The 24,899-nt window shown below is 38.8% G+C and overlaps 1 protein-coding gene across 8 annotated transcripts in view; it reads left to right on the top strand.

The window, feature by feature from the left end:
* OTUD7A (OTU deubiquitinase 7A) overlaps nucleotides 1-24,899 on the top strand; it is a 149,198-nt gene that overhangs the window by 84,289 nt on the left and 40,010 nt on the right. For all 8 annotated transcript variants that reach the window (XM_075160270.1, XM_075160272.1, XM_075160277.1 and 5 more), the window contains 2 exons: nucleotides 2,974-3,130; nucleotides 7,386-7,540. In XM_075160270.1, the coding sequence (XP_075016371.1) occupies nucleotides 7,390-7,540 (151 nt within the window). In that variant the 5' untranslated portion in view covers nucleotides 2,974-3,130; nucleotides 7,386-7,389. The remainder of the gene's footprint in view (nucleotides 1-2,973; nucleotides 3,131-7,385; nucleotides 7,541-24,899) is intronic.

Below are 24,899 nucleotides of genomic sequence, written 5' to 3'. Positions count from 1 at the left end.
AGTAATGCTTATTGACAGATGGGTATAATACAGATGATTGTGTTAGATCTCCTCCAAGTGTGTGTATTTAAAGTGTAAGTTGTGTTAATACTTTGACTAGCCATCCGGAGCAAAGGTGGTGGTGAGACTATGTTCATCTGGTTAGAACAGTAAGTCTGGTAGCCATCTGGCTTCTGAGTCACTGTCTCCTTCTTTACAATGTATTTTATTTTCTTGCTTAGTAGTTCTTACTATTCCATCTGGGTGGGTTTTCGCAGCTAATAGTAGTTTCCTGGCAAAGATATTATTTTTTTAAAGACTTTTTTTTTGTTGGGTTTTGGTTTGTTGTTCCCCCCCCCCCCCTCTAAACTCTAGAGAGCTGATAAAACAACTCTCTCCGGGGAAAAAATAGTGCTAGTTCAAATGTATACAGGGAGGATCCCACCAACTCTCTCCTTGCTTTCAGAGTGTAGAGCACGCATAGTTCAGGCTTTTTGTAAAGGTTTTTCTTCAGGGTGAGGTAGTACAAGTAACAGCCAGATCACCCACCACCTGTGGTAATTATGACTACAAAATGGGGTAGAGAGGTGATGTTTGCTGCACTGAAAAAAGAAAAAGAGTTAGTACGTGGTTAGTAGTTAGTACTAACAGTTAGTAAAATACTGCTATAGTAGGAAACCTAGTATTTGAGTTTTGGGAGGAGTTTCTTTGGGGGGAGGCGGTGTTGGGGGTTTTTTTTGGTTGGTTGGTTGTTTTTTTTTTTACTAGAGCTGTTAATATTTGTGGGTTTGGTAGCACCACATTCAGTTTATAATGCTTCAGGGATTTTGTGAGGCCTCACCAGTATATGAGGCATGAGTTTCAACAGCAGGTTGCTCCTCAGTTGGATGTGTAGCAAAGATTTTAGTTGTCTCTTACAGCATTGGATGTGCTTAATTCAGCACTGTTGAAGTTTGGAGTTTGCATGGAAACTGTGCAGGAGTCCAGCTCCAGTCAGCACAGTCCTGTAGATCTTACTTCATTTTTAAGTAATCCAACACAGCGAACCAGTGTTACTTCAGGAAATCAGTGGTTGGTTTGTTCTGTTTTCTTTCATTTTTAACGTTCATTAACATGTTTCATCATTGATTCTTCTACCTTTTCAGACACATCTGTCCGAATAAACACTATTAATCTATGTTGTGCTGTTAATTTAGGTCTGATGAGTAACAGGCAGAATTAAATAGCATGGATATTTTTGTGCAGGTGTTCTAAACACAGTTGCAGGGCCCAGAACTATATAGCATAGTGCACAGGTATAGAGGGAGCATTCGACTAGAAAACGTTTTCCTCACAATGTTGTGGATTTGGAAGGTCTGGATTGGGTGTGCTTCCTTGGCACCCAAACACAAGGCAGGTGTTTTCTACCTGTATAGCTATTTATCATTATATAATGGAACCTGGATAGTATTTAATTTTAAATTACTGCGTTTCAGTAAAACAACGGCTAGCCTTATCTCTGGCTCTGTTGCACGTGAGCTGTGTTTTCATCAGCTGCCATGCACAGATATTATCAGTTTTCTATATATAGACAGAGAACTTTCTGCATTACCAGAAATAACCTCTTTTGTAGAAAAGATCTTCGTAGGCAGCTCACATAACCTTTGCTGGGATGAGTTAAGAATGAAATGCGTCTGTTGACATGGTTACTGTATGGGTTCTGATGATCATGTAATCAAGAGGCAATTCTGAGGTGATGGGTGATGTCATAAATGCAGAAAGAGATTGGTCTTGTCTTCTGCTGTTAAAAGGATATCTTTTCAATACTACTGTTGAAAATACTGAAATAATGCTGATACTGAGACAACTCATGAATTGACTTCTTCAGACTGATATGCACTTCAGTTTTGCGAATTTATGAGTAGTCTAGCCCCCACACATAGTGACTGTACTTGAGTGCCCAGCTGGTGCATTTTAAATTAGCAGTCGTCATACTACTGAGTCACTTTTGATTGTTATCTGAAATTCATTAATGCTTTGTATCATTCACCTGCAGCAGGTTCTTTTAGCTTGATCTATGTGTTTCCATCCTGCTGGTTAAGATTTATTTCATTCTTTCTCCTAGTCACCGAAGAGATTAATTGTATTCAGTTTCTTGTGATCTTTTTGTATGGATGTTAGTGCTGTTTAGTACAGTGGATCTATGTATGAGGTTTTTTTTTTTTAAATAAAAGTAACATTTTTGTCCTGCATTTGCATTGAAACAGATTCAGTTGCTACGAAGTTTAGATGTTCAATTTGGCCATAATCCACTAAGGTAGTTCTCTTCCTAAAGTGTCTGCGTTCCTTTTTAACTAGCCTCCTCAATATTTCCAGCTTTCCTTCTGTTACTACATCTTCATTATGTTACATTTTAGAAATGTTTCCCTTGTCCAGTGGTGATGCAGATGTGCAGTTTGTGGTCCTTCACTGGACTTGCTCCAGTATGTCCATGTCTTTCTTGTGTTAGGGAGCCAGAAATGGACGTAACGCTCCAGATGAGTCTCACCAGGGCTGAATAGAGGGGAAGGGATCACCTCCTCTGCTATCCTAATGCGGCCCCAACTTAATGATACAGTTGTATAAATAGTATAAAAGCATGGTATAAGACCATGCGTAGGGGCCAGAAGACTGTGAAGTGGGTAGGGTTAGCAACCGCGTAATCTGCTTTGATACTGAGAAACATGTAATTGTGTAACCATATCCCACACACTTTCAATTTGTTGGAGTAAGTTGGGTTTTGCAGGCAGTCCTCACGGATGAGGCTGAGAAGGACCCCACCCTCCTGGGGCAGAAGGTAAATGATGTTTGTATTCTACCTGGGGTATGTACTTGCAGAAAGAGGCAATTTCTAAGAAAGGAAAGGCAGGCCATTTTTAAGGTTAAATAGAACCAGGTAATTGCACATGGAGTAGGAAAGGACTGTGTTTCATTTGGGGAACAGTGAAATCAACTGGTTTCCAATTTCTTTCACAGGTTATTTCTCTGTAGCTGTGGTACAAGCAAGAGCCAACCAATATCATCTGCTACCAGTAGAAAATCTCCAAGCTAGTCCTTACCCTTGGCACATGGTAAAGTTGCAACTGAGCCTGTGAGAAGGAATTAACAGGAAAAATCTAATTCATGTTCAAAGGTAAACTTTGACCAATGATGAATAACAAGCATGAAAGTAAAACATACGCTTTTGCTTATGTTGCATGTCATTTAACTTCATCCGGTTTTCTTTGCTTTGCACTATTTCTGCAGTGGTGCAGGCAGGGTAGAGGTACAGAAACACCCTTAGCATAACTGTTGTGAATGCCAGCTGTCTTAATAGATTGTCTAGCGCCAACTACTCTTGAAGTGCCTGCTTTAATTTTTATTTGATATTTGTAGAGAACATTGCCTAGAAGGGTTTCACTTTTTCAGGAACAAAAAAGTAGGTACAAAATGCAGTAGGGCAGATGTATTTTTGTTAGCCATGGATTTGGCAAGAAAAATTCCCGTGCCGTCACATTTCACTTGAGGCAAAACATGATCTGTTTCCTAACGGGTCCCTAGGTGATTGTGCCCCCAAGAGATGCCCCCCCCCGACTGTTTAAAAACACAGTAAAAACTGTACGGTAGCCACGGTATTGATCATCAATAAATGAGCATACAACAAAGTAAAACTAATAGAACAAGTAAAACTTACAAATTACTGTAATATCAGCTCCTTATTTCTCCTCTTCCTTTTAAAATCAACCTCCTAATTTCCTGTGAAGTAGGACTGTTTTTAGAGAGGTGCCACCAGCCTGGCTGCTGGGCCCAGCTGTGCCCCGCGTGGGTTGTTGCAGAGCCGGCCGGAACCAGGCGGGACTGGCGAGTCCTGTGCGGGGCAGCCCCGACCTCTCCTCACAGAGGCCACCCCTGCAGCCCCCGCTTCCAGGACCTGGCCACTGACACTCCGTGCAGTGACGTGTCGGTGTGGTGCTGGTTTTCTCACAGTAAGCTACTGTCACTTTGCCTTGGGACAGGCAAATCCTTCCAGGAAGGAAACCTGACATCCTCCCCTTGTGCAAAAAAATCTTGGTGCTTTTCTCTTATGGTTAAGCTGGTATTACATAATAACTACTTTAGAAAGCCCTGGATAGATGGCTGGGTTGGGTGGCGTTTTGGGGGGGGCCATGGGGGGAATTAGATATAAAACCAGTAAAGACTTTTATGTACTCTGATTGTATTAACTAGTACTCTAATTGCATCTCTCAGAAGAACAACAGGGGTGAAATCCTGCCACACCCTTCCTTTCTTCCTCTCCCGGCTGGGTCTCAGTCAGTCCAAGTGTTTACTGTATATTTGTTGCAGGTGTTTCTGATACGGCTTGTGGAGGTGGCTTCTCCACGGACAATTCAATTATAGAAATACTACAATAGAGGAAGCTAGAAATAAACCCGATACCCCAGAAACTCTGTACCCTTGGCTCCACAACCCTAGAGATTGACCTTGAGTCTCTCTGAGTGCTTTCTACCATAGACTCCGGTTGAGGCCAAGGGCTCAACTGGCCCAAGAGCTGCCGCACCTACTATCTCCTGTTTGATCTGTTCAAAGGCTTGTCAGTGCTCAGGACCCCTGTTGAAATAGTTCTTCTTTCATGTCACTTGATACAGAAGACTCACAATCTGACTGTAAACCGGAATATGCATTCTCTGGAAAACGACAATGCCTAGGAAAGCGTGTGTTTCGTATTTGTTAACTGGTGGGAATGTGGCTGTTATATTATTGATCACATCCATTGGGATATGATGTCCATCTTGCCATTTTATTCCCCCAAACTGGATCTCTTGTGCAGGTCCTTTGACCTTGCTTTGTTTTATGGCAAAACCAGCTTCCAGAAGGATTTAGATTATTCTTTTCCCTTTCTCAAACGCTTCTTTCACTGTGTTGCCCCATACAACGATGATGTCAGTGTACTGTGGGTGTTTGAGGGCTTTACCCTTTTCCTGTACAATCTGTCATCTATCCATGAAAATGGTAGTGCTGTGCTTCCATCCCTGGGGCAGTCAACTCCAGGTGTATTGGACACCCCTCCATGTGAAAGGAAACGATGGCCTGCAGTCTGCTGCCAAAGGAATCAAGAAAAACACATAGCTAGTGTCAGTTGTAGCATACCACTTGAAGACTGCCTTTGACTGCAGTTCATATCGGAGTTCTAGCATGGCCGGTACAGCAGCACGCAATGGTGGCATGACTGTTCAGGCTGCAGTAGTTCACTGTTGGCCTCTACCCACCATCAGACTTTCGTGCTGGCCACACGGGACTATTAAAGGGTGAGTGAGTCTTGCTGATCAGTCCTTGTCTCTCTTGTCAATTAATCAGCTCATGTACGGGAACCAGGAATTCTCGGTTGGTGCGATATTGTTGACCATGCGCCTTCATGGTAGCAATCAACACCTGCTGTTCTTCAGCACACACCCAACAACAGAAGGATCCTCTGAGAGGCTGGGCAAGGTAGACAGCACAAGGTAGACACAGGCCCACAGGTCTGGGGAGGAAGAGAGATTCTCTTGGAACTGCCAGAGCTGGCAGGCCAGTCTAGCCACAGTTGGCACCTTGATGTCTGTCCAGTCCATTATCGCCAGGGTTCTGTTATATGGTGTCGGTGTATTCCATACAAACTTCTGCCACATGGACCACATGCACTTGATTTTGTCCAGATCTTTGGAGGACCGCTTGTTGTCCAGGTTCCTGTAAATCACCTCCTCCACCACTAATTCCCTCAGATACTGGATACCTCCCTCAGTGGTGGTCCACTTGCCTTAGTAGCTTGCACATCTTCCTTGAGGGGATACCTTGCCTTCACACTCAACAGGAACTGCCTCCAGAAGCTGTGGATTGTTGCCCCTTTTCCAGTCCCTTTGCCAAGTCCCTGGTCCCCCTAGCTAGGGATCCCAGCCGCTGGGTTTCCGTACCCTCTAATTTCTGACTATGGGTGTCAGTATCCCAATGGCAGAGCAACCAGGTGATAATTTGCTTGCCTGGCTGACAGCTGTAATCTTTCCACATAATGCGAGCATTCTGGTTACGCAGGGATGTCTGAGAAACTGAAGGGCCATTGCAACAAGGCAGGAAACATCTACCCCGGAGGAGAAGGAGGAGGTGCCATTCTTAATTTCCCTACAAAGTTGCTCCTGGAGGAGGAGAGGAGAAAGGTGTAATTGTTAATTGACTCTATAAGATGATTCCTAGAGTATTGGGATGGCAGCAATACATGGGCCAAACACCAGATTTGACTCAAGGCTAGTGCTTTTGTCATAGCTCTCACAGGCAAAGAAAAACAAAGTGATAAACAACACAGCAAACAGTAAAAGCTGAAAGTGGCCATTAACAAATCTTGGAGTTTGATGTACAAAGCCCTGGAGTTTGCTGACCCCAGCCAGCAACTAAGCACCTACCAGCTGCTCACTCACTCTCCTCACCCCCCAGTGGGACGGGAGAGAGAATCGGAACAGCAAAAGCAGGAAAAAAACCTCATGGATCAAGATAAAGACAGTTTCATTAAAGTGAAGGAAAGAGGGGGGAAAAAAGCAAGTGGTGCAAAGACAACCGCTCACCACCTCTCACAAGCAGACTGATGCCCAGCCAAACTCTAAGCAATGGCTACTTTGGAAAGACTCTACTCCAGTTGCTGTTGAGCATGATGTTATATGGCCTGGAACATCCCTTCCGTCAGCTGGGGTCAGCTGTCCTGGCTGTCCCCCCCTCCCAGCCTCTTGCCCACCCCCCGCCTACTCACTGGGGGGGCAGAGTAGGAACTAGAGAAGGCCTCGAGCCCGTGTAAGCGCTGCTTAGCAATGACTAAAATATTGGTATGTTATCAACACTGGTTTAGGCACAATTCTAGAAAATGAATGAAGAAAATTAACTCCATCCCAGCCAGACCCAGTACAGTGGAGAAACTATAAATTACAAAAGTGGTATGACAAGGCAAATAAAAGAACAAATACTAAGCTCTGTTGTGTATATGTTAGTATTAGTAAGTAAGGCAAAAGAGCTCTAGGCTAGCCAAACATTTAAATACTTGCTAAACTTCAGTGTGTGAGCAGTGACAATGATATGATGATTGTGCTTTAAATGAACAGTGCCTGTGTTTAGCTGGATTGGAGTCTTCAAGTTGCAGAATTATTTACAAGCTGCACGTAAGAAAAATCAATAAAAATATGACATGTTAAGAAAGAGAAAGCCTTCCAGTGTGAGTGATCAACAGCTTCTAGGCTAAGGCAGAGAGGGATGAAAAATGCTATTTATTTTAATATGCTGTAACTTAAATGTTTTAGCATTTTTAATAGTCTTGTTTGGGAAAGAGAGGAAAAATGTGGTTTACATCACTTTGGAGTATATTCTAAAATCCCATTTCTTTTTCTCCGTGGCAGATGGATGCCTTCTAGACAACCAGCACGTCCTACTGCTGCTGCGTGTCTGGCAGCATCTCTGAATGATCACATGACTCTTGATATGGATGCAGTCCTGTCAGACTTTGTTCGGTCCACAGGGGCAGAGCCAGGTCTGGCAAGAGACTTACTGGAAGGTAAGCTTTCAGGACACAAGTGTTTCCTATGTTCACTCCTTGCTTAAAGCAAGAACCAGTCATGAAAAGAGAACTCTGGTCTATGGAAACAGGTATTTCTTAGTATTTTGACTAGTAAGTCAACTCTTGTAATAAGATGACCATCGATGATACTAAGGTTGGTGTTTTCAGCAAAAGCCTTAAAAAGTTCTTAGTGTTAGATTGCTGTATTTTAGGTTATTAGCAGTCATGCCTAAAAGCATATGTGCCAGGGAGAGAGGGGAGGGAGCTTTAGCTGAATTTTGTCATTTTCAGCTGCCTGAAAGTAGTTGTAAATGTTTCGGCTCACTGTGCAAAGCAGTTAAGTTTAGTCTGAAATGGACTTACTGTAAAGTGATAGAGAAACCAGAGACACTTTGGGGGCCCAGTGATTAATATGCATACCTGAACTTCATGGTATGGGGATCAAATGGCTAGGTTGAAAAACATCTAAGAAGCCATATCAGAAAAATAAGTGGGTCTATTTATTTATTTTATTGTAGTTGTTTTAAGTTTATAAGCTTAGAAATGGAAAGACACCTTTGATATTTGAAGGCATTTTGTAATAGTTGGTTTTGTTCATTTCTTTTGATGTGGGCTAACAATTGTGAAGATGGGGAGTTAGAAATGAGTAGGTGATAATCGATGTAAGTTGCAAGGCGGTTCTGTTGCAAGGCATGTATCTGTTCTTGATACGTGCACACTGGACTTTTTCCCTGAAAGTTTGTTTTGTTTTTTTTTTTTTTTTTAATCTTAATATGCTTTAAGAAGTTGTGTGTTAATCAAAGTAACTACTGAACAGCGACAGCAGACTTAAAAGTGCACATCAGGGTATATATCTCCTTTTTGCAAGAGCAATTTCACTTTATCATATGTATGCTGAAAGTTTTAAATTTTGCTATAAGTTCTTTTTTTACTCTGGGTTTTTCAGTAATAAGGAATGATACATTATTAACACAGAGGTGCACACAATTTTGCAGCATTTCCCAAGTCTTCTGTGTTACATGTAATAAAACCTTAGAATACCTAGCTATGAATATCATTGGCTCGCTATATTTGAGCGACCTCTGTTTTGTCTGACTGATTTGATCAACCTGCCATTCTAGCCTAGGGTCTGTCTTAGTCCGTTGGTCATTTTGAAAACGAATATGAGAAGGTTTTTCTTAGCAATATCAGGACAGATTGTCAGTTATTGTGCTGATAAAGCATTGCCGAAATTTGAAAAAGTGTACCTACATATCAGAGGCGGTTCAAGAGCGTTACTTATCTTGTTTTCCTTGCTATACTTTTTTGTTGCTATAACGGATAGTGCTTCCAAATAAATATAGAATAGTATTTTTCTGTGTTGTGTTTCTCATTTCCGTAGATGAATAAATTCACACCATACGTATTAATAACGAAGTAAGCAATAAGCAATTTAATTATTCCGAACAGACTAATAGACATATGCATCTAGCCCAAATTATTTCCTCCTACACAGGAATTTATCAAAGTGGAAGGGATCGTTGCTAGTTCTGGACAAGATGTGCTCACAGGAACATTTCAGCATGTGTAGTTGTGGCTGCCTTTGGTGTAACAGCTTCTAACACTGCCATATCTTGTGCTGGGGGACAGTAATTGATCCAGTGGTTTCTCATTTGTTTAAAAAAAGACACAGAAGGGACTGCCACCCTCACACAATTATGACCGTCTTTCATAGTTGTCACAGTGTGTAGATGTTCTGGGCCCTGTGAGCAGCACTGAAACCCATGAAGTAACTTCTTAAAGATAAACAATATTCAGAAGAGCAACCCCCCCACCCCACACCATGGTGCACAAGGCTATAGCAAAGGTATTGCACCTGGTCTTGGAATGATGATGTCTGTATAATATTTTCAATTCAAAATTTGAAAACAGGTGTGCACAAATATTGTTGAGAAATTTCAAGATTTGATTGTAGTTTGTAGCCCAAAAATGACTGTCATAGAGAACTTTGACCTAAAAAAGCTTGCTTGTAAAGACCCTCATTTCCATGTAATCACAAGTTTTGGTCAGTTCTACGGTCCCATAGCCCTTCTCTCTTTGTGATCTGCTCACAGATTCTATTTTTATAACTTGCTCAGACTGAACATTCATATCGTGCTTCTATGGAGTGTACGCATCTTTTTCAGAGCCATTTCTAATACTGTTTCCTTTGTTCATCTTTTGGGGGAGATTTCTTGAATTTCACTATCCTGTAGACAATTAAGGATACTAGTTTCTGCTTCCTTGTCCAATTATTTTAATATATTAATTGTTTTGCTTTGATTGTCCTGTGGATGCATCAGTACAGTATTGTGCACAATATGTGGTGTTCTCCCTGGCAGCAAATGGGTGAGTTAAATACACACTGACTCTTGTACAAATAGCTAAAAAATCTATACATTGCATATAGATTGCATATAGATTTTCTGAATTGCCAGAAGCTGTCCTAAATGTTGGCCCTGTTGATGTTTCTATACTCTGCCTGTCCTGCTGGTAAAATCCCTGCAGTTTTTTTTCTGTTGAACTTTGAGCACAGCTACTTGTCTCACTAAAACATTCCGCTTCTTGTGCTTGACGCATATCTTCCAGAAAGTGTCCATTCTTGATTTGAAATGGAGATATAAAGAGATATAAAAAAAATTAAAATATATATATATATACAGAAATATATTGGTTCTAATTTATTTGTCTGGTTCTTTTTGCCAGCTATTAGTATCCTAAAATAAATAATACTATAAACCAATTGCTTTTCTATCTAATTTTGATAAGCTAAACATGTTGAGCTCCAAGTCTCACTTTCTGTCTCTATATTTTCTCTATCATTCAGAAGAATGTATACAGAAACGTTTTGGCTATTTTGGTATATATTTTTCTACTGCAAAGATTGCCTTTTGCAATTACATTGCATATGCTGCTGTTTGTATCTTTGGCCAAGTCTCCTTTAGTATTGCAGAGGGAGCTTGTGGTCAAGTCTACGCTCAGTTTGACGTTTCAAAGTTACCAATTCTAGAATTCTGTGCAGGTGCTTAACTGTTAAGGAGTTCAGATTTCACAGACTTAAAATCTTAAAGGTATGAGAACTTTGTCATGCACATCTGAAATGGATGTGAATGCAGACTTTTAAAGCTGCATCAAAATTACAAATTGGTTTGTTTTTCTTAGGTCTGCCTAAGAAATTAATTTTATTTTCATGACATTGCTATGTCTACGTTTAGAAAAGCCTCGTATCTGTCTAGTCAGCCATTCATTGGTGGATAAAATTGCATTAGAAATTGCTTAGTTTGTGTTTGTCCAATGCACAATTTGTGTTTCATTCCTACTTTTCAAATACTACTTATTGAGTCTGAAAGGCTACTTGTAGATAACTTGCTATTTGCTATTTACATGACACAGCTATGGGAACTTACATGTACAGGCTTGGAGAAAGAACAAGGAAAGGTATGTGGAGGCAGAAGGGGCTTAGCACTTAGCAACACATAGACCTACACTTTAGTAAGTCACCTGTCTTACTATTTGAGTTTTCTTGAGTATTATAAAGAACCTTCCTTCCGTTACATTTTATTCTGATAATTTGATTAGATTTATAAACAGCCCATTTCTGCTGTTAAAGAAAACTTTTGAAACTTGAGATTACAATCTGATACTTCATAGACCTATGTGTTATGATTGATTCAGTGATTTTTTTCATTAAACTGTATATAAATATTTCAAAACTAAGGCCTTTCCCCAACTGTTCAATATAACAGTGGCGATATTTATGACTGGATGTATTTTGTAAATATACACCATTTATGTTAAATAATAATTAAGCATAACAAAGAATGCTAGATTTATAGTCATGCAGAGTCACGTAACTATCGTAAAGGATAGATTATGCATTGTTTTCAAGCAGAGGTTTGGATAGCACAAAATCGTTTACCTTATTACTCATATGCATCTATCAAAGATATACAATCGTATGAGTAATCAAAGTTTATTCCATTCTCTGATGTGCTATGGATGCTTAGTAACTCAGTTTAATGAGAGCTTAGAATGACTTTATAGCTTTAAAGTGTGAATACTCTTCTCTCCCCTTTCTGCCCCCAGCTTTTTTTTTTTTCCCTTGCTTTTTAACATCCCAATAACTGCATGCCCACTTCTAGGATGAGAACCCAAGGTAGCTGAGATCATGAGAAAAATCCTTTCGTGGGGATTATGTACAGCTAACCCAAACAGCATCTTATCTCTCTCAATTCAGGAGGCTCTCATCTACCCTTCTCTGTACTAGTATAGATTTTTTCTTGTGCCCACAGTGTGCCTGCATGCCTGAGCCACAGCTATTTCTGGATTGAATTCTCCAGATGATCTGTCTCCACATCAGAATCTGTCTTCCATCAGAAGCTGCAGTACTCTTTGTCCGCTCTGTTAGTTGCTGGCAGTGTCTAGTACATAGAACACTTCATGCTTGGTTTTGGTTGCTTGTTCTTCTTGGTACTTTTCTGTACTTTTTATACTGAAGGGCTTTTTCTTCCTCTATGCAGCACTCCTTGCTTGCTTTGTCTGAATGCTGCCCTGGGCCACCCAGACTACTTCCATCATTCTTTTCAGCTGAAAGAACAGCTTTCTACCAGCCCTGCCAAAATTCTTAGCTACTATTACAGCTGAATTATTAAAATGGGAAGCACAGTTCTTTCAGCTTGGTTATGATTACAAGATTTTGCAATATTGTTTAGGACTCCAGGGAGGACACTTGGTTGATAGCTATTTACACCTTTGTCTCCAATCTTGCACAGACTTTAAAGTAAACACCCAGCAGGAATTAACTTTTGAGAGCCTGCACATCTACAGATAACTGTCCTCAAATTCATGGCATCTCCAAGACACAAATCCTGATGTTTCGATGTTAATAATTACAAGTCAACCAAAGAAGGATGAGTATGTCCCTATGCAAATAAAAGGACACCAAAAGCTATCTGCTGACTGTACCAGATAATAAATAAAATCGTGGGTTGGGGAGAATATATGAGCACTACATATGTCAGCAAATTATAGAGTGGGGAGAGTGACTGTGACAGTTGCTTGGCTCTCCGTGTAGAGTTTGACTTGGGGGATGTGGAAATTGGATCTGACATTACGCAGTGTGATGGTTCAGGAATCAGATATGCTTGAAGCAGATCACTTTGTATCAAAAACATCTGCTACAGACCTGAGATCTTGTCTCTGTGTACTTTCATTCAGGAGGAGGGAAGACTGTAGAAGTTTGTCTCCTTTCCAAAAAAACAGCACAAAAAATTTATTCAATCAGCCTGCCTGAAAACAAGAGTATTCCCATCACTGTAAATCTTACTCTAACAACCTTTCACATCATTCCTTGAGACAAAGGCTTCATTTTGAACTAGCAGTATCCAAGAGCACAGTGTGAACCTTTATATCTTCTCCTAAGTTTAAAAACACTTTTTAAAATTGCATTCAAATCTCACATTGAATCTTGTACACCAGGACAAGATTATTACCAATTCTTTTTCTCTGAATATTCTTCCAAAATATATTACTCCCTATTTTTAAACTTACGGTTGTTGGTATTATTATGCTGTCTTTCATGAGGTACTTACTAGCTATACGAAACTAGATGGTTGAAAGACAATCAGATACTTTAAAAAAAGGACACAGTTTGGGGCGTAGAAGGACACAGTTCATTCTGTGTAATTGTAAAAGAGTTTCCATTAAATGGAAGCATTCTGTGTTTTCATTAGATTAGCCTCATTTTTGAAAATAGGAACTCCAGAAAAGCAGAGTATTCTATTAGAGCCCACTTGTATGTTTAAGGTTGTAGCAAAACTCCACATCAGAATGAGGTCGTCTGTTCTATTCAGTCTTCTCCACCTGAGAGATCTGCCCCTGATGCTGTTCGGTTTTACAGGTCAGCAATACCACTGTTTCAGGTCTCTCTGCTTTTGATACTTATTTTCTTTTCCCTCCATTTTATTTTTCAGTGATTAATTGTTTAGCTCTTGATTGCTGAAAATATATACTCAGCCTTTAATCTCATTCACAGATATGTTCCTCATACACTGATATATATCAGTGAAAATAATTCTCCTTAAGTGCCAGTAGTTGCATTCTTTGAAAATAATTGTGTTCAGTATTGATTTTAATAGCCAACATTTTCTCTTGATGTGTCTAGCACAAGAATAATTTATGGGGCAATTTAATGTGGATGTATGAATGGATTAAAAAAAAAGTAAGAATAAAAAGTATGTGAAAAATGTTATCATACTTTCAATTTCCCGCCTTGATTCCAGTTAAAAGGAATAGAAATCAGTGATCTGAAATCTTTTTACTTCCAATAAAGGCCAAGAGCATGCTCTTGCCTTGTGCTGTTACATTTTATGAAAACAAAAGCAATTTAAAACATTTTCGTGGCTAAATGTTTCATGGTATAAAACTCTAATATTGGACTTCTATATTTATTAAGATGCGTACAACTATTTTAAATTAATTGTAAATTAATATTCATAAATTTCAACTATGTATCATTAGCTCTGCCAATTATATGTTAGTGGATTGTACACATTTGCTAAACCATTTTTTTCTTAGAAATGTTATTTTCCAGCTTCACTTTCATTTTTGGATGATTGCTTCCCAAGTCTTTCATCTGTTTCATTTCATATGTTTTTGAGATATTGTTCACCACTTTCAGAGGTTTTTACCTTGTTTGTGTGCTCCCAAGAGCTGAAAGCATACTTCTGTATGTGAGATTATGTAGAGTAGGTATTTCATTTTGTGAAACTTCACTGGATCTCCATTTTAAGATTATTTTTGTTTTGCATATTTGCTTACCAACTTTTCAGATTCCCTGTTGACCTTTTTCCTGTTCACTAATACATGTTCTTTCAAGTTTACTTACTTTTCCTAATAAGCTGATTATGGATGAACGTACTATTTCCAATATATTTTTTTAAACTGCTCCTTTACTGAAAAAGTTGGCATCCGTATCTCTCAACCTTTGCTGGTCTTTACTACTGTTTTTCTTTAAGTTAAATCCGTTCCAGTTTCTTTGAATTGGTGTATTATAAATCATCAAATGTCAAAAGAAGCTCAAAAAACCTCAGTAGTTTTTCATTGACAAATGAGTTGCATCCACACAGTCAAGTCCAAGGGAGGTAGGTACCTATTGTTTAGGCCGTGATTGCAAATTCTTGAGAAATCACTGGCTGGGACAGTTGTTTATCAGTCCCCTTGTGGAAATAAAGACAGCATGAACCTCTACAATTCTGGAGAACCCGAAACTGTTGCTTCATTTGCTTTTTGTGACCTGACCTCTTATATGCTTTTTGTAACTTCAGTTTTATGCTATGCATTCAGTAAATGCTTTTCCTGAGATTAGGTCTCATTGTTCTAGGAAGCATTTGTCATTATTCTCTTATTTGCTGATGTCAGTGCCTCAGTTGTCAAAAAGGTGAACGGATCATAAATTTCCTAATTTAAAGCATTGAAAGGAAGAGAGTCTAAAGTGAGCCCATTTCCAAACTTTTTTAGATAATTTAATTTTTCACTTTAAAACTAACCTGTCAATTGCTGCACAAAAGAACTGAGAGAAGTGTAATACGAGTATTATCATCATAAATTATATACCAAACCTCAACCCCTTTTCCCCCACCTGTAATAGAAAAACTGGAGATGTTTCAGACATGAGAACTAGGTGAACATAACAGAAGATGGGAAGAGCTGAATGGAAGGTTTAGTATTGCTTTTTGCCTTCCTTTTAGTTTGACGGAATTAAAATGTGCTAAGTTAGGGCCATGTAGATGCTACAAGATTTCCATTAATAACCCAGAGATTTGGATTTCAGCCCTCACTTAATTTTGAGGATAACAGGGGAAAAAACAAGCAAACACACAAAAAATCCTAACTTTATTTAAAACCAGGCTAAAATAAAAGCCCATGCTCCAGTGGTTAATACTGACAGAGCAATTTGACAAAATGTGACCCAGGTGAAAGAAACAAAAATCTCAGCAAAATAGTTTGAAAAGCAGCCCATGCTGGTAGGCATGTGTATTGCTGCTTTGTGCAGGATTAAATTGGGATGTGTATTAGGTTAGTGTCACAGAAAAACATGAAATCAGCTGCAAGACTCTCCAGATGTCATCTTTGTATATGCATGCTTGTTAATGGCAGCCAGACCCAAGGGCACCTTGAAGTCAGTGGAAAGACTTCTTTGCCTCACCTAAGCTTTGGGAAAATTCGTAAGCATAAACAGTTAGGTCTGCGTGGTAGAGAACTGATTTTTCTTCAGCTGTGTTTGATCTCCAACTTCCCCAATATCCAGGAAGGAGGAGGGCATGTCCCTTTTTCTTCTGGATAGTCTAGGCTGGCACCTTGAATCTCCCGTGCATAGAGTAGCAGTAATCCTTGAGTTGTTCAGTATAACCTACTTAAAATGTGCCCTAAAGCAGAAAGAAAACCGTTAAAGAAAATAGTTTAATCTTTAGAACAAGTTATGCTATATTTGGTTTACAGTGCCAGGGCTGTAGGTGTGGATAAACTTGGAGATTACTAATGAATTGGTTAGAAAACAGCTTAGTTTTCAGGAAGCAGCAGGTGTGCAGGCAATAGCACTTGAATACAGGGGGAAGGAACACAATGAAATATTTTAAAGTGCCAACAGTATAGACAACCATCAGGAACTGGAATATTTGTGAAATTCACTGGCAGTAATAATAAAATAATAATAATTAAAAAAAAATTAATAAAAACATAAAAAAGAATCCAAGCTGCATCAAAAATAATATATTTAACTGAAAAACTGCCCTTCTACTTGTATAAATGGTTTCATTTATTTATATAAATGATGTAGTATTTCACCATTATATAAAAGTAATTGCTGTCTATTTCCAGTTTTATATAGCGCTTAATTGAGGTATGCGTAGTTCACCATTAATTCAGAAATCGCGAGATTGGCTTTCCAGTCATGAAATGTATGCGGTAAAGGAGACTGACCCTGTGGAAAATGACGGAGATGCAGTAGATAGATGTCTCCTCAAAGAATAGTGTATATAAGTGGAATTTGGGAAAAAAGCATGTAATTAATGGAGAGGGAGAAAGAAATTTACAGTGCTGTCATGTGATTGAGTGTACAAAGCTAACTCCCCAAAAATAGTCTCTTATTCTCCTCTCCCTCAGACAGTTCCTTTTTTAGTTCTCTTGTGGAAGGCTTGGCAAAGGGAAGAGGAAGCTGAGCTGCTACCAATGTCTTGTTACACAGAGATCAAAATTGTCATTTCCAGCTGCCTGTTCAGCTTTGAGTGACTTTCCGTTCTAGCAGAAAATGAGGCAAATGTTAACAAAATGTCCTTGCTACGTTATTTTCCTTTGAGAACATGGACCAAAATTAAATCTTGTTTTAAAACCTTTGGTCTAATTTTATCCTAGTTTTGCATTTAAGTTTTTCAGAAGGAATAAAGCTGGTCTTGAGTTCCTCTTCTTACCTTATGCCTGTTAATATTGGTTTATCTACTTCATGCCAGACAGGAAGAAGTGACTGCATTTAAACTGAACTTGTGGATTGCTTTATTAGCAGTTGGTTTGTAAGAACAGACTTCCTTACATGGGAAAGAAGCTGATGGTAGACTTAGTATCTTAACAGATTGTCACGTTTGGGGGATTTAATTTTTTTTTATATATATATATAAAATTAATCATTGTTCACTGGCCTAGTGGCACAAAATGAGGATCATTTTATGTTGGTGAAAACTAACAGTCCATCAATAATCTTGAAAGACAGAAGCTGCTTATCATTTCTCCAAATGCCTTTCTAACATAGCCATCTAAAGCTCCTAGGTTGAATAAATAGCTTGTATCCAGTAAAAGATCTCCTAGAATTATCAATGCTAGCAATGACTGAAGAAGTAAAAGAGCTTTTGCAGTTGAAGTGGGAATTACTAGTTAGTTAGTTAGTTAACTCTGCCTTGTGCCTGTAATCACAATTTTGAATATTTGGAGAGTCCTATGGAAAAAAAAGTCCTATGAAATTGTGAGGGTAAAATATCAGAACTCTTCTAGTTCAGAACAGTTAACTGTACCTTCACTGTCACATAGAACTGTAAACATATGCTGCGTTAAAAACAGAAATATAGAAGTTAGTCACGTTCAGCTGAGACATTTAAATAAAGGCTCCTGCAAAGATTTGGACAAGATATTAGAATGATTGAACAATGTCCCCAGTAGTATAAAGGAAATAATATTCCCTTCTGGTCCTAAATAAAAGTCAAGATTTCATTTAATTATTGGCAATTACGAATCCTCTCAACCAACAGCATATCACAAAACATCATCCTCCCAGGTAAACAAGTATGCAGGGAGAATTCCTGTCAATGACAAAACACATTAACCATGCTCAGCTTTTGATTTCTATTGTGGCAAATGTGAACACTTCCATTTCCCAAATATACAGGGTATCAGGAGCACAGAAATTAACTTTAAACCTAGATAGGACAGAGTTGAGGTTGATGGGAAAAGGAAGAATTTCAAAGGCTTTCCTCTGTTTTGGGAGAGCTAAATCAATTCACAACCTTCAGGCCTTTTTGAATTCTCCTGTACAATTGAATACCCATGTAACCCCAGGAACAAAAATTGTTATTTTGCTGCAGTTGGCCATAAGTTGGTCTACCTTAGGCACATCCTTGTTCGTGAGGAACCCTTAATGTAGAATTCTTGGGGACCCATTTTATTTCAAATTATTTCATCTAAGTGTAAAACTACACAGAAGCGTGAATCCCAGTAGATTAGCAAGAGATCATCATAAATGCATTAGCCTGGAGTGTTACTTTCTGTGTTGACTTCAAATTGAAGTTACAGGTCCATTTCATAGATTGTGTCTTGATAATCAGTGCCTTCCTCAGGTTGGTTATTCTTCTCTACCTGAAAGTTAGCTTATTGCCCTCTCTCTTTGTCTTGTCCCATAATGGCTGTATTCCATTGGGTCAAATTGATGACTTGCGAGTCAAGATGGTAACACTTGTACTAGATTTACTTTATGAATCTACGCTATTGCGAGGACTTGTCTTGTTCAGACCTAGCTGAAAAACTCTGAGTGTTACTCATTTCTTTCAGCCTTGGAACTCTTTCCTGTGTTCTTGGAAAGAAGAAGTCACGATGTAGAGATTCATATTGTTTTACTTTTTAACATGCATAACTGCTCAAAATCTAAGCTGAAAGATGACACAGAAGAATGTAGATGGTATAAGAGCCCTGGATTTTGTTTCTAGAAGTATATTATACAGCCTGCCAAATACTGGATTTTTGTCTGGTCATTTGTAAACATCTCCAATTGTACATCCTTACAGGTAGTTTTCAGCCTCATAATGGGAAGGACTACATGAGTCAAGCATTCCTGCTGAAAATTCCTGTGCCTGTTTAATTGGTTTGTTACTGACCCATAGTATAGTGTCATGTAAAATGCTGGTTCTGTTAGACGGGCTGAAAGGGGAGATGATGTGCCTCCCACCTAACAGCTGATGCTTTGTATTTGTGGGACAGCTGCTATGCCAAGAACACCTTTCTATACGCTGGCAGGGAGTTTTTGAGTCACAGAGGCATGTTCTCTGCAGTAGATTTGAAGGAGTTACAATGATTGGGATGGTATTAAAAACAAAAGTTTTGTCTGCCAGCAAGACTTTTTCTGTTCTGTGGGCAGGGACACTTGAATTTTTAACTTTTTTTAATGGGGAGGGTTTTTTTTCCTGTGGATGCTTTGCATTAACTTTAGTAATAGTGGGATTGTAATTTTTTTCCAATTCGCTAGTAAAAAATACAGACAATGATAGTAAAATATTTAAGAAATTGTGGCAAAAACCTTGAAAGTTACATTGCTGGTGCTGGTTCTTCAGTAGTCTATCTCTTTTTTTAAAAAACGTTTTCTAAATGTTATTTTATTAATAACATTAATTAATGTTTCATTAATGAAAAAAATGGCATTAAATGTAAAGTAGATGGGCAGGTATTTTACCTGATTAGAATGGTAAAAAATTCCAAAAGGTGTGTCCATCTTAATTTTACTGCCATTTCACCAAAATACCTTTTCTTACTTTCTTGTATTTGTCACATTGAAAAATGACACTCTCTCTTCCTTTCAGCTTAGTTTCTTGTTCAGTTTCATCGTCTTTTTGTGCCTCTATAGACCTCATTTTTATTTTCTGAAATACATCGTTCTGTAATCTTGTCCGAGTTGCTTTTTCTGTGAGCTATGTAGCATTTTGGCTTCTTTTTTTTTTCTTTATTGTTTTGTATAAATTTCACATTAATTCTTACTAGATATTTTTAATTGCAACTGCACCAGCAGTTTATGAACTGTAAACATAGGCTACATTGTAATTTGTTTAATTCTGTCTAACCTTCCCCTTCTGCATCCTTTTTCTTATATGTTTTTGGTCCTGTTTAGCTTTAGGCAGCATTTCCTGCCCCTTTTAAAATTCCCTTTGCTCAGGTCCTGTGTATATGTTGTTGCTGCAAGTTGCCCTTCATTGTGGTCCTTGCTATTTAGATCTTTCCCAGTTCCCCATCTCAGATTGCATCCTTTCTAGCATTTTGTTTATCATTAAATCAGGAATTGCTGGTCACCTTTCAAATGTTCTTTTTAACATATTGGAGTAGGTGGGTATTTGAAAGCTTGGCGGGGGGGAGTGCTTTATAGTTGCATTCTTGCTATTCCTACTAATTAATGATAACTGTCCTCTAGTTTTATTATATCTGTTTTAAGAAGTGAAAGACAATAGATTTATTAACTCTTACAACCCCACTAAACTATGCTGTTTTAGCCCAAACAATAAAAAGCAAAAAACCCAAAGACTAAATACTAGCATGTCGCTCAGGTCTTGCTGCCTGAATATTATTTGCCTCAAAAACGTAAAATCTAGTATCGGTACAACTAGCGTAGGCTGCTTAATGGATGCCTGATTTTTGATATTGGAGAGTATGAGTTGTGATCTGACAAAGCATGTGCTTAACATTGAGCAAGCAAGGATTACTCATGTGCTGCAGAGCATTAAAAAGTCACTTTCTCCTCACAGCATAATCAAGTTGAAGACTTGACTAGAGAAAGACTGGGTTAAAAAAAAGATGGACCCTTATTCTCCAGAAAAACAAGGGTGAATGCAGCTGTCTAAGCACTGTGAAAACTATTGTAAAACCTGAGTGGTGCTAACCGTACTACCTTTATGAAGGCAGAGTGTATTTCTCATCTAAAAAATTACAATATGTGATAGTCTTGAAGCAAACAATTTAAAGCAAAAGTCCAAAGTTTCTAGTGCTCTTCTGCTTTCAGATTTCAGCTTTCAAGCTGATCAGCTTATTAAAATGTGTAGTGAGTTGGAAATATATCTATTGAAAGAAAGAAATCAGGACTTTGTCAGGAGGTCACTCTGAAACTTTTCCAAGAGAGCTTCTAATAGAGAGCACTATATAGTGGTATTGTTTGGGCTTTTTAAAAACTGTGCAATACATTATTTTATTTAAAACTCAACAAAGTGGTGATATTTTAAAATAATATCTGGGCAAACAAACCCTTGGCTGTCTGATAGTACAACTTTTCTGATTCCACTCAGGAAAAAGTAATTATATAAATGTTTTACATTTGTTATAGTGCTATGCCATGTGTATGTACATAGTGCATGGATCCAGTGTTGTGCATGATGCAGCCTATAGATGATGCAGCCTGGGGCAGAACCAGGTATGCAAAAAAACAGCTACAGAAATATTTCTTGTCCTGTGAAGTTTACTCTGGTTTGGTTTGACCTCTTCATTGGCATGCAGCCAATTTCCTTGATGCAGAGTCTGAGGAAAATCAGTGTTTTATTCTAAATTTCTGACTAACCTATTGGTTCAGTAGTTTGTCCCTCTAATTCCCAGTCTTGTCCCTGTGCAGGTTTTCTTGCTAGTGTGCCTCAAGAGGAAAACAGTAGTAGTCAAGGCTAAATATAAAAATCTAAGTCTTGGTCTTTGGTTTATTTTATCAAATGTTTTCTAAAGAGAGGATGGTGTCCACAGGTTGAGGAGGACAGGAAGGCAAGGTGGAAGGGCTGGGAAAGGTGAAGGAATGAGGGGTTTTCTTTGATCATAATGTGGTCAGTCCTAATGAGGTCACCTCAACCTTTCCCTCCCTCAAAAGCTAGATTTAATAGCAAACAGCTTTCCCCAGTGTTCACTAAAGATGTGATGCCCAAAGAGCAGTGTTCCAAGGTGAGAACGTACTCTCTGTGGATCCTATACTCTTGCATAGAGAATGCTCTTGATCGCTGCCTCCTTTCAACTTATTTCTAGCCTGGGATTTGGAGTCCAGGGAACCTACCACAGAAATTCCTGCCACTGGACACTCGACTCTCATCTCCTGCCCCTTTCTTCTACCTTTGGCGCTTTTATGTCATCCCCGGTTGAGGCGCCCTAAAGAAAGCTGGGCTTTTTGGATCCAGGACCAAGGCCTGGGAAAATTTTATGTCTCTCAGCTTGTTCTCGGAGCATCAGATCACTGGGAAACCCATTTCTGAACACTTCTTGGACTCTTCAAGTTGTCTAAATAGGGCAGGGGTGGGGGGAAGCAATCCTCTCTGATGATCAGGAAAAACTGAATCATCTGGAATGCTTCTGAGGTGAGTTCTACTCTTGAGGTTCTTTAGCATCTTTTTTTTAACCCTTTACTAATCCAGTTTGAGGTGGTAAGGCAAAAATGCATAAGTGGCTTCTTAAATTATATATTGTTTTATCTAAGTCTGTTTTTTCTTCAGGTTGACAATGCCTCCTGTTGTTATTCAAGCAACTATTATTTAGGACAGAAACTTCAGTCTAACTGAGTTTATTTTTGAATTTCCCTTTCATGTAGATGCCTGCTGTCTCTGACACTAAAGTGTCAGTACCAGCTCTCAGTCAGAGTGCATCTTCCATTCCTTACTCAGCTGCACTTTTTTTTTGTTTTGTTGTTTTTCCTCCACACTAGAAACACTTGGTTTTAAAGTAGAGACCTTTTCAGTCCTGTTAAATTTTGCACCTGCTGACTCACATAGCACATGCAGCTGTTCTGGAAATAATTGTTCAGTAAGAGTATTCTTTCTGTTGAGTTAGTGAATTAATTTGATTCCAGCATCCTGATCATGATTCACTACCTGTGTTTTCTAACCAGCTTTTTGCTGCTCCAGCTTTTTGCTGGCTGATGTTCTCTGACCATTAGAAACTCAGAGCCTTTCATGTAAACCCACTGTGTCAGTGCTGCTTTAGAGCAATTCAGTTGCTACTAACTGATACGGTGCTACCAGTGACTTGTCATCTGATGTGATTGTGTGTACTGAAATAACATTGTTATGCCTGTGAAATATCTTTTTAAATACAGTAATAAGTCATATAAACAAAGAAGTTAGCAGTCAGTGAACAGTAGGGTGAATCAGATAAGTAACAGTAAAAAAAAAAAAAAAAGCCGACAATCTGAAAAATAGTCTTGTGTTGTTTTTGTCCTTCAGATTGCAACAAAAAGTCTTACCTGACTTAATTTAGTCGATGAAACTATGCAAAATAGATGAATTACCTGTTGCTTCTCCTTCAGCCTTGCGATGGAGGACATGTCAGTGCCTATGTCAGGTGTAACCTCTGTGGGATAGGAAAGATTGTTCCTTTCTGTTGAGGGCCTGTGCAGGAGATGACAATTAAAGAAAAACAAAGATGTGACAGAGTAGGGACTTTGTGAGGAGCAGGGTCTAGGAGATTTCAGAGAAGAACTGGGAACAGACATACATAAATAGAAAGAGAAGTCTTTTCCTAGGGACCCAAAGAGACTGTATGCAGTCTGCTCCAAACCAGAAGGCTGCTGAAACTTGTTGGACAAGTAGCAAGACTGGAAGGAGGGACCTACCCCGTGAGGCACTGGGGGGGATATGTTTGATTTCAATGTTATATGGATTTATTTTTGTCATTTCTGACCCAGCATACCTCAGGTTTTTTTCTTCTTTCAAAACTTAGTTTGGAATGTAGTAAGATACAGCTTTAGAAATTCAAAAGGTTTTGGTGTGCAAAGTTTAAAGGAGAAGAGCTAGGCAGACTTAGCTCTATTGATCTCCACAATTGTAAGCCCCACTAGTTTCTTCAGGAACTTCCAGCTGAAACTTTCTCACCTGCCATGTCACACTGCTAGAAATCCTTGTTCAGATCATCTGCTCTGGACATCTCTGAATTTAACAACCTTTCTGATTTGCTCCCAATTTGTCTATTGCTTCTGCAGTCCATTTCTGTGGTCGAAATCACATCACACTTTTTCTTAGATCTGATTACTTTTTTTTTTTTAATTTTACACTGCATTAAATTTTGGTACTTATTTGTATTTCTTCACACGGTGTCTTTTATAAATGCCTCTGTTTTTTTCCTCTCTTCCTTTCCCCTAATTCTCTTCGCTGTCTCCGGTTTCCTCTACTTTGACTTAGGAATTTTCTTCTTTAATCCTCCCAAACTGATGAATTCTCCTCTTTTTTATGGGCAACGGGAAAAACCACAGGTCTGTCATTTGTGTTTACTTTTGAAAATATAAACCAAAATAAGAGGAAGCCTTGGCAAAGGGGGCAAGCTTACATGCTTCCAGTACAGAGAGTAGCTGAAAACACTTATGCTAGTCAGTTAGGGTGGCTAATATTCAAAAACACTATTTCATGGAGATGGGAATGTGCTTAAAATGTTTTCTATTTCGGTAGAATTTTTTTCTTGCATTCTGATGCTTGGAGGCTCCAGCAAATTTGGGGAAAGTGAGTCCCATAATCATTTCCTATGTTGGTCCTCTGAAGTTCAAGGCTGTGGTGCTGATTGGTGCTTTTGTTCAGGAGATGGGGACAACTCCAGGGAGATGGAAAGATTTGAAAATAAAAAATTTCCGTGTAAGATACATTCAGATACAGAAATTTTATTTTTATGTGTAGTTTCAAGTCTGTATTAGAAGTTCAGTTGCTACATTGTACCATGGGGCGTAACTCAAGAGTCACAATGCAATTTAGTTTTAAATGCAACACATTGTGAGCCTGGTTTCTGAAGGCTGACTGTAATTTTTATGATGGAGCTTTTATATAAGATCATTGCATTTGGCTTAAAACTAAGGACAGCGGGATTTCTGTTAGTCTACTGATTTTCTGCTTTCCTATTACGCACATCAAAGCCCCGTCACACAGCAGTCACTTACAGCACATGCACAGTGATTTTTATTAGATTTCAGAACTTAAAGGTGAAAATATCTTGAGCAGGTGACCTGTAAGGAATGCCCTGACACTAGAGAAATGCTGTCTGTGTTCCATTAATATAGGTCTGTTACTTAAGGACCTGTACTGAATAAACCTAGGTT

Source organism: Calonectris borealis, chromosome 11 (genome assembly GCF_964195595.1).
Source record: "Calonectris borealis chromosome 11, bCalBor7.hap1.2, whole genome shotgun sequence".
Lineage (NCBI taxonomy): Eukaryota > Metazoa > Chordata > Aves > Procellariiformes > Procellariidae > Calonectris > Calonectris borealis.
The sequence above is the reverse complement of the archived record's forward strand: the minus strand, read 5'-3'. Positions and strand labels throughout refer to the sequence as shown.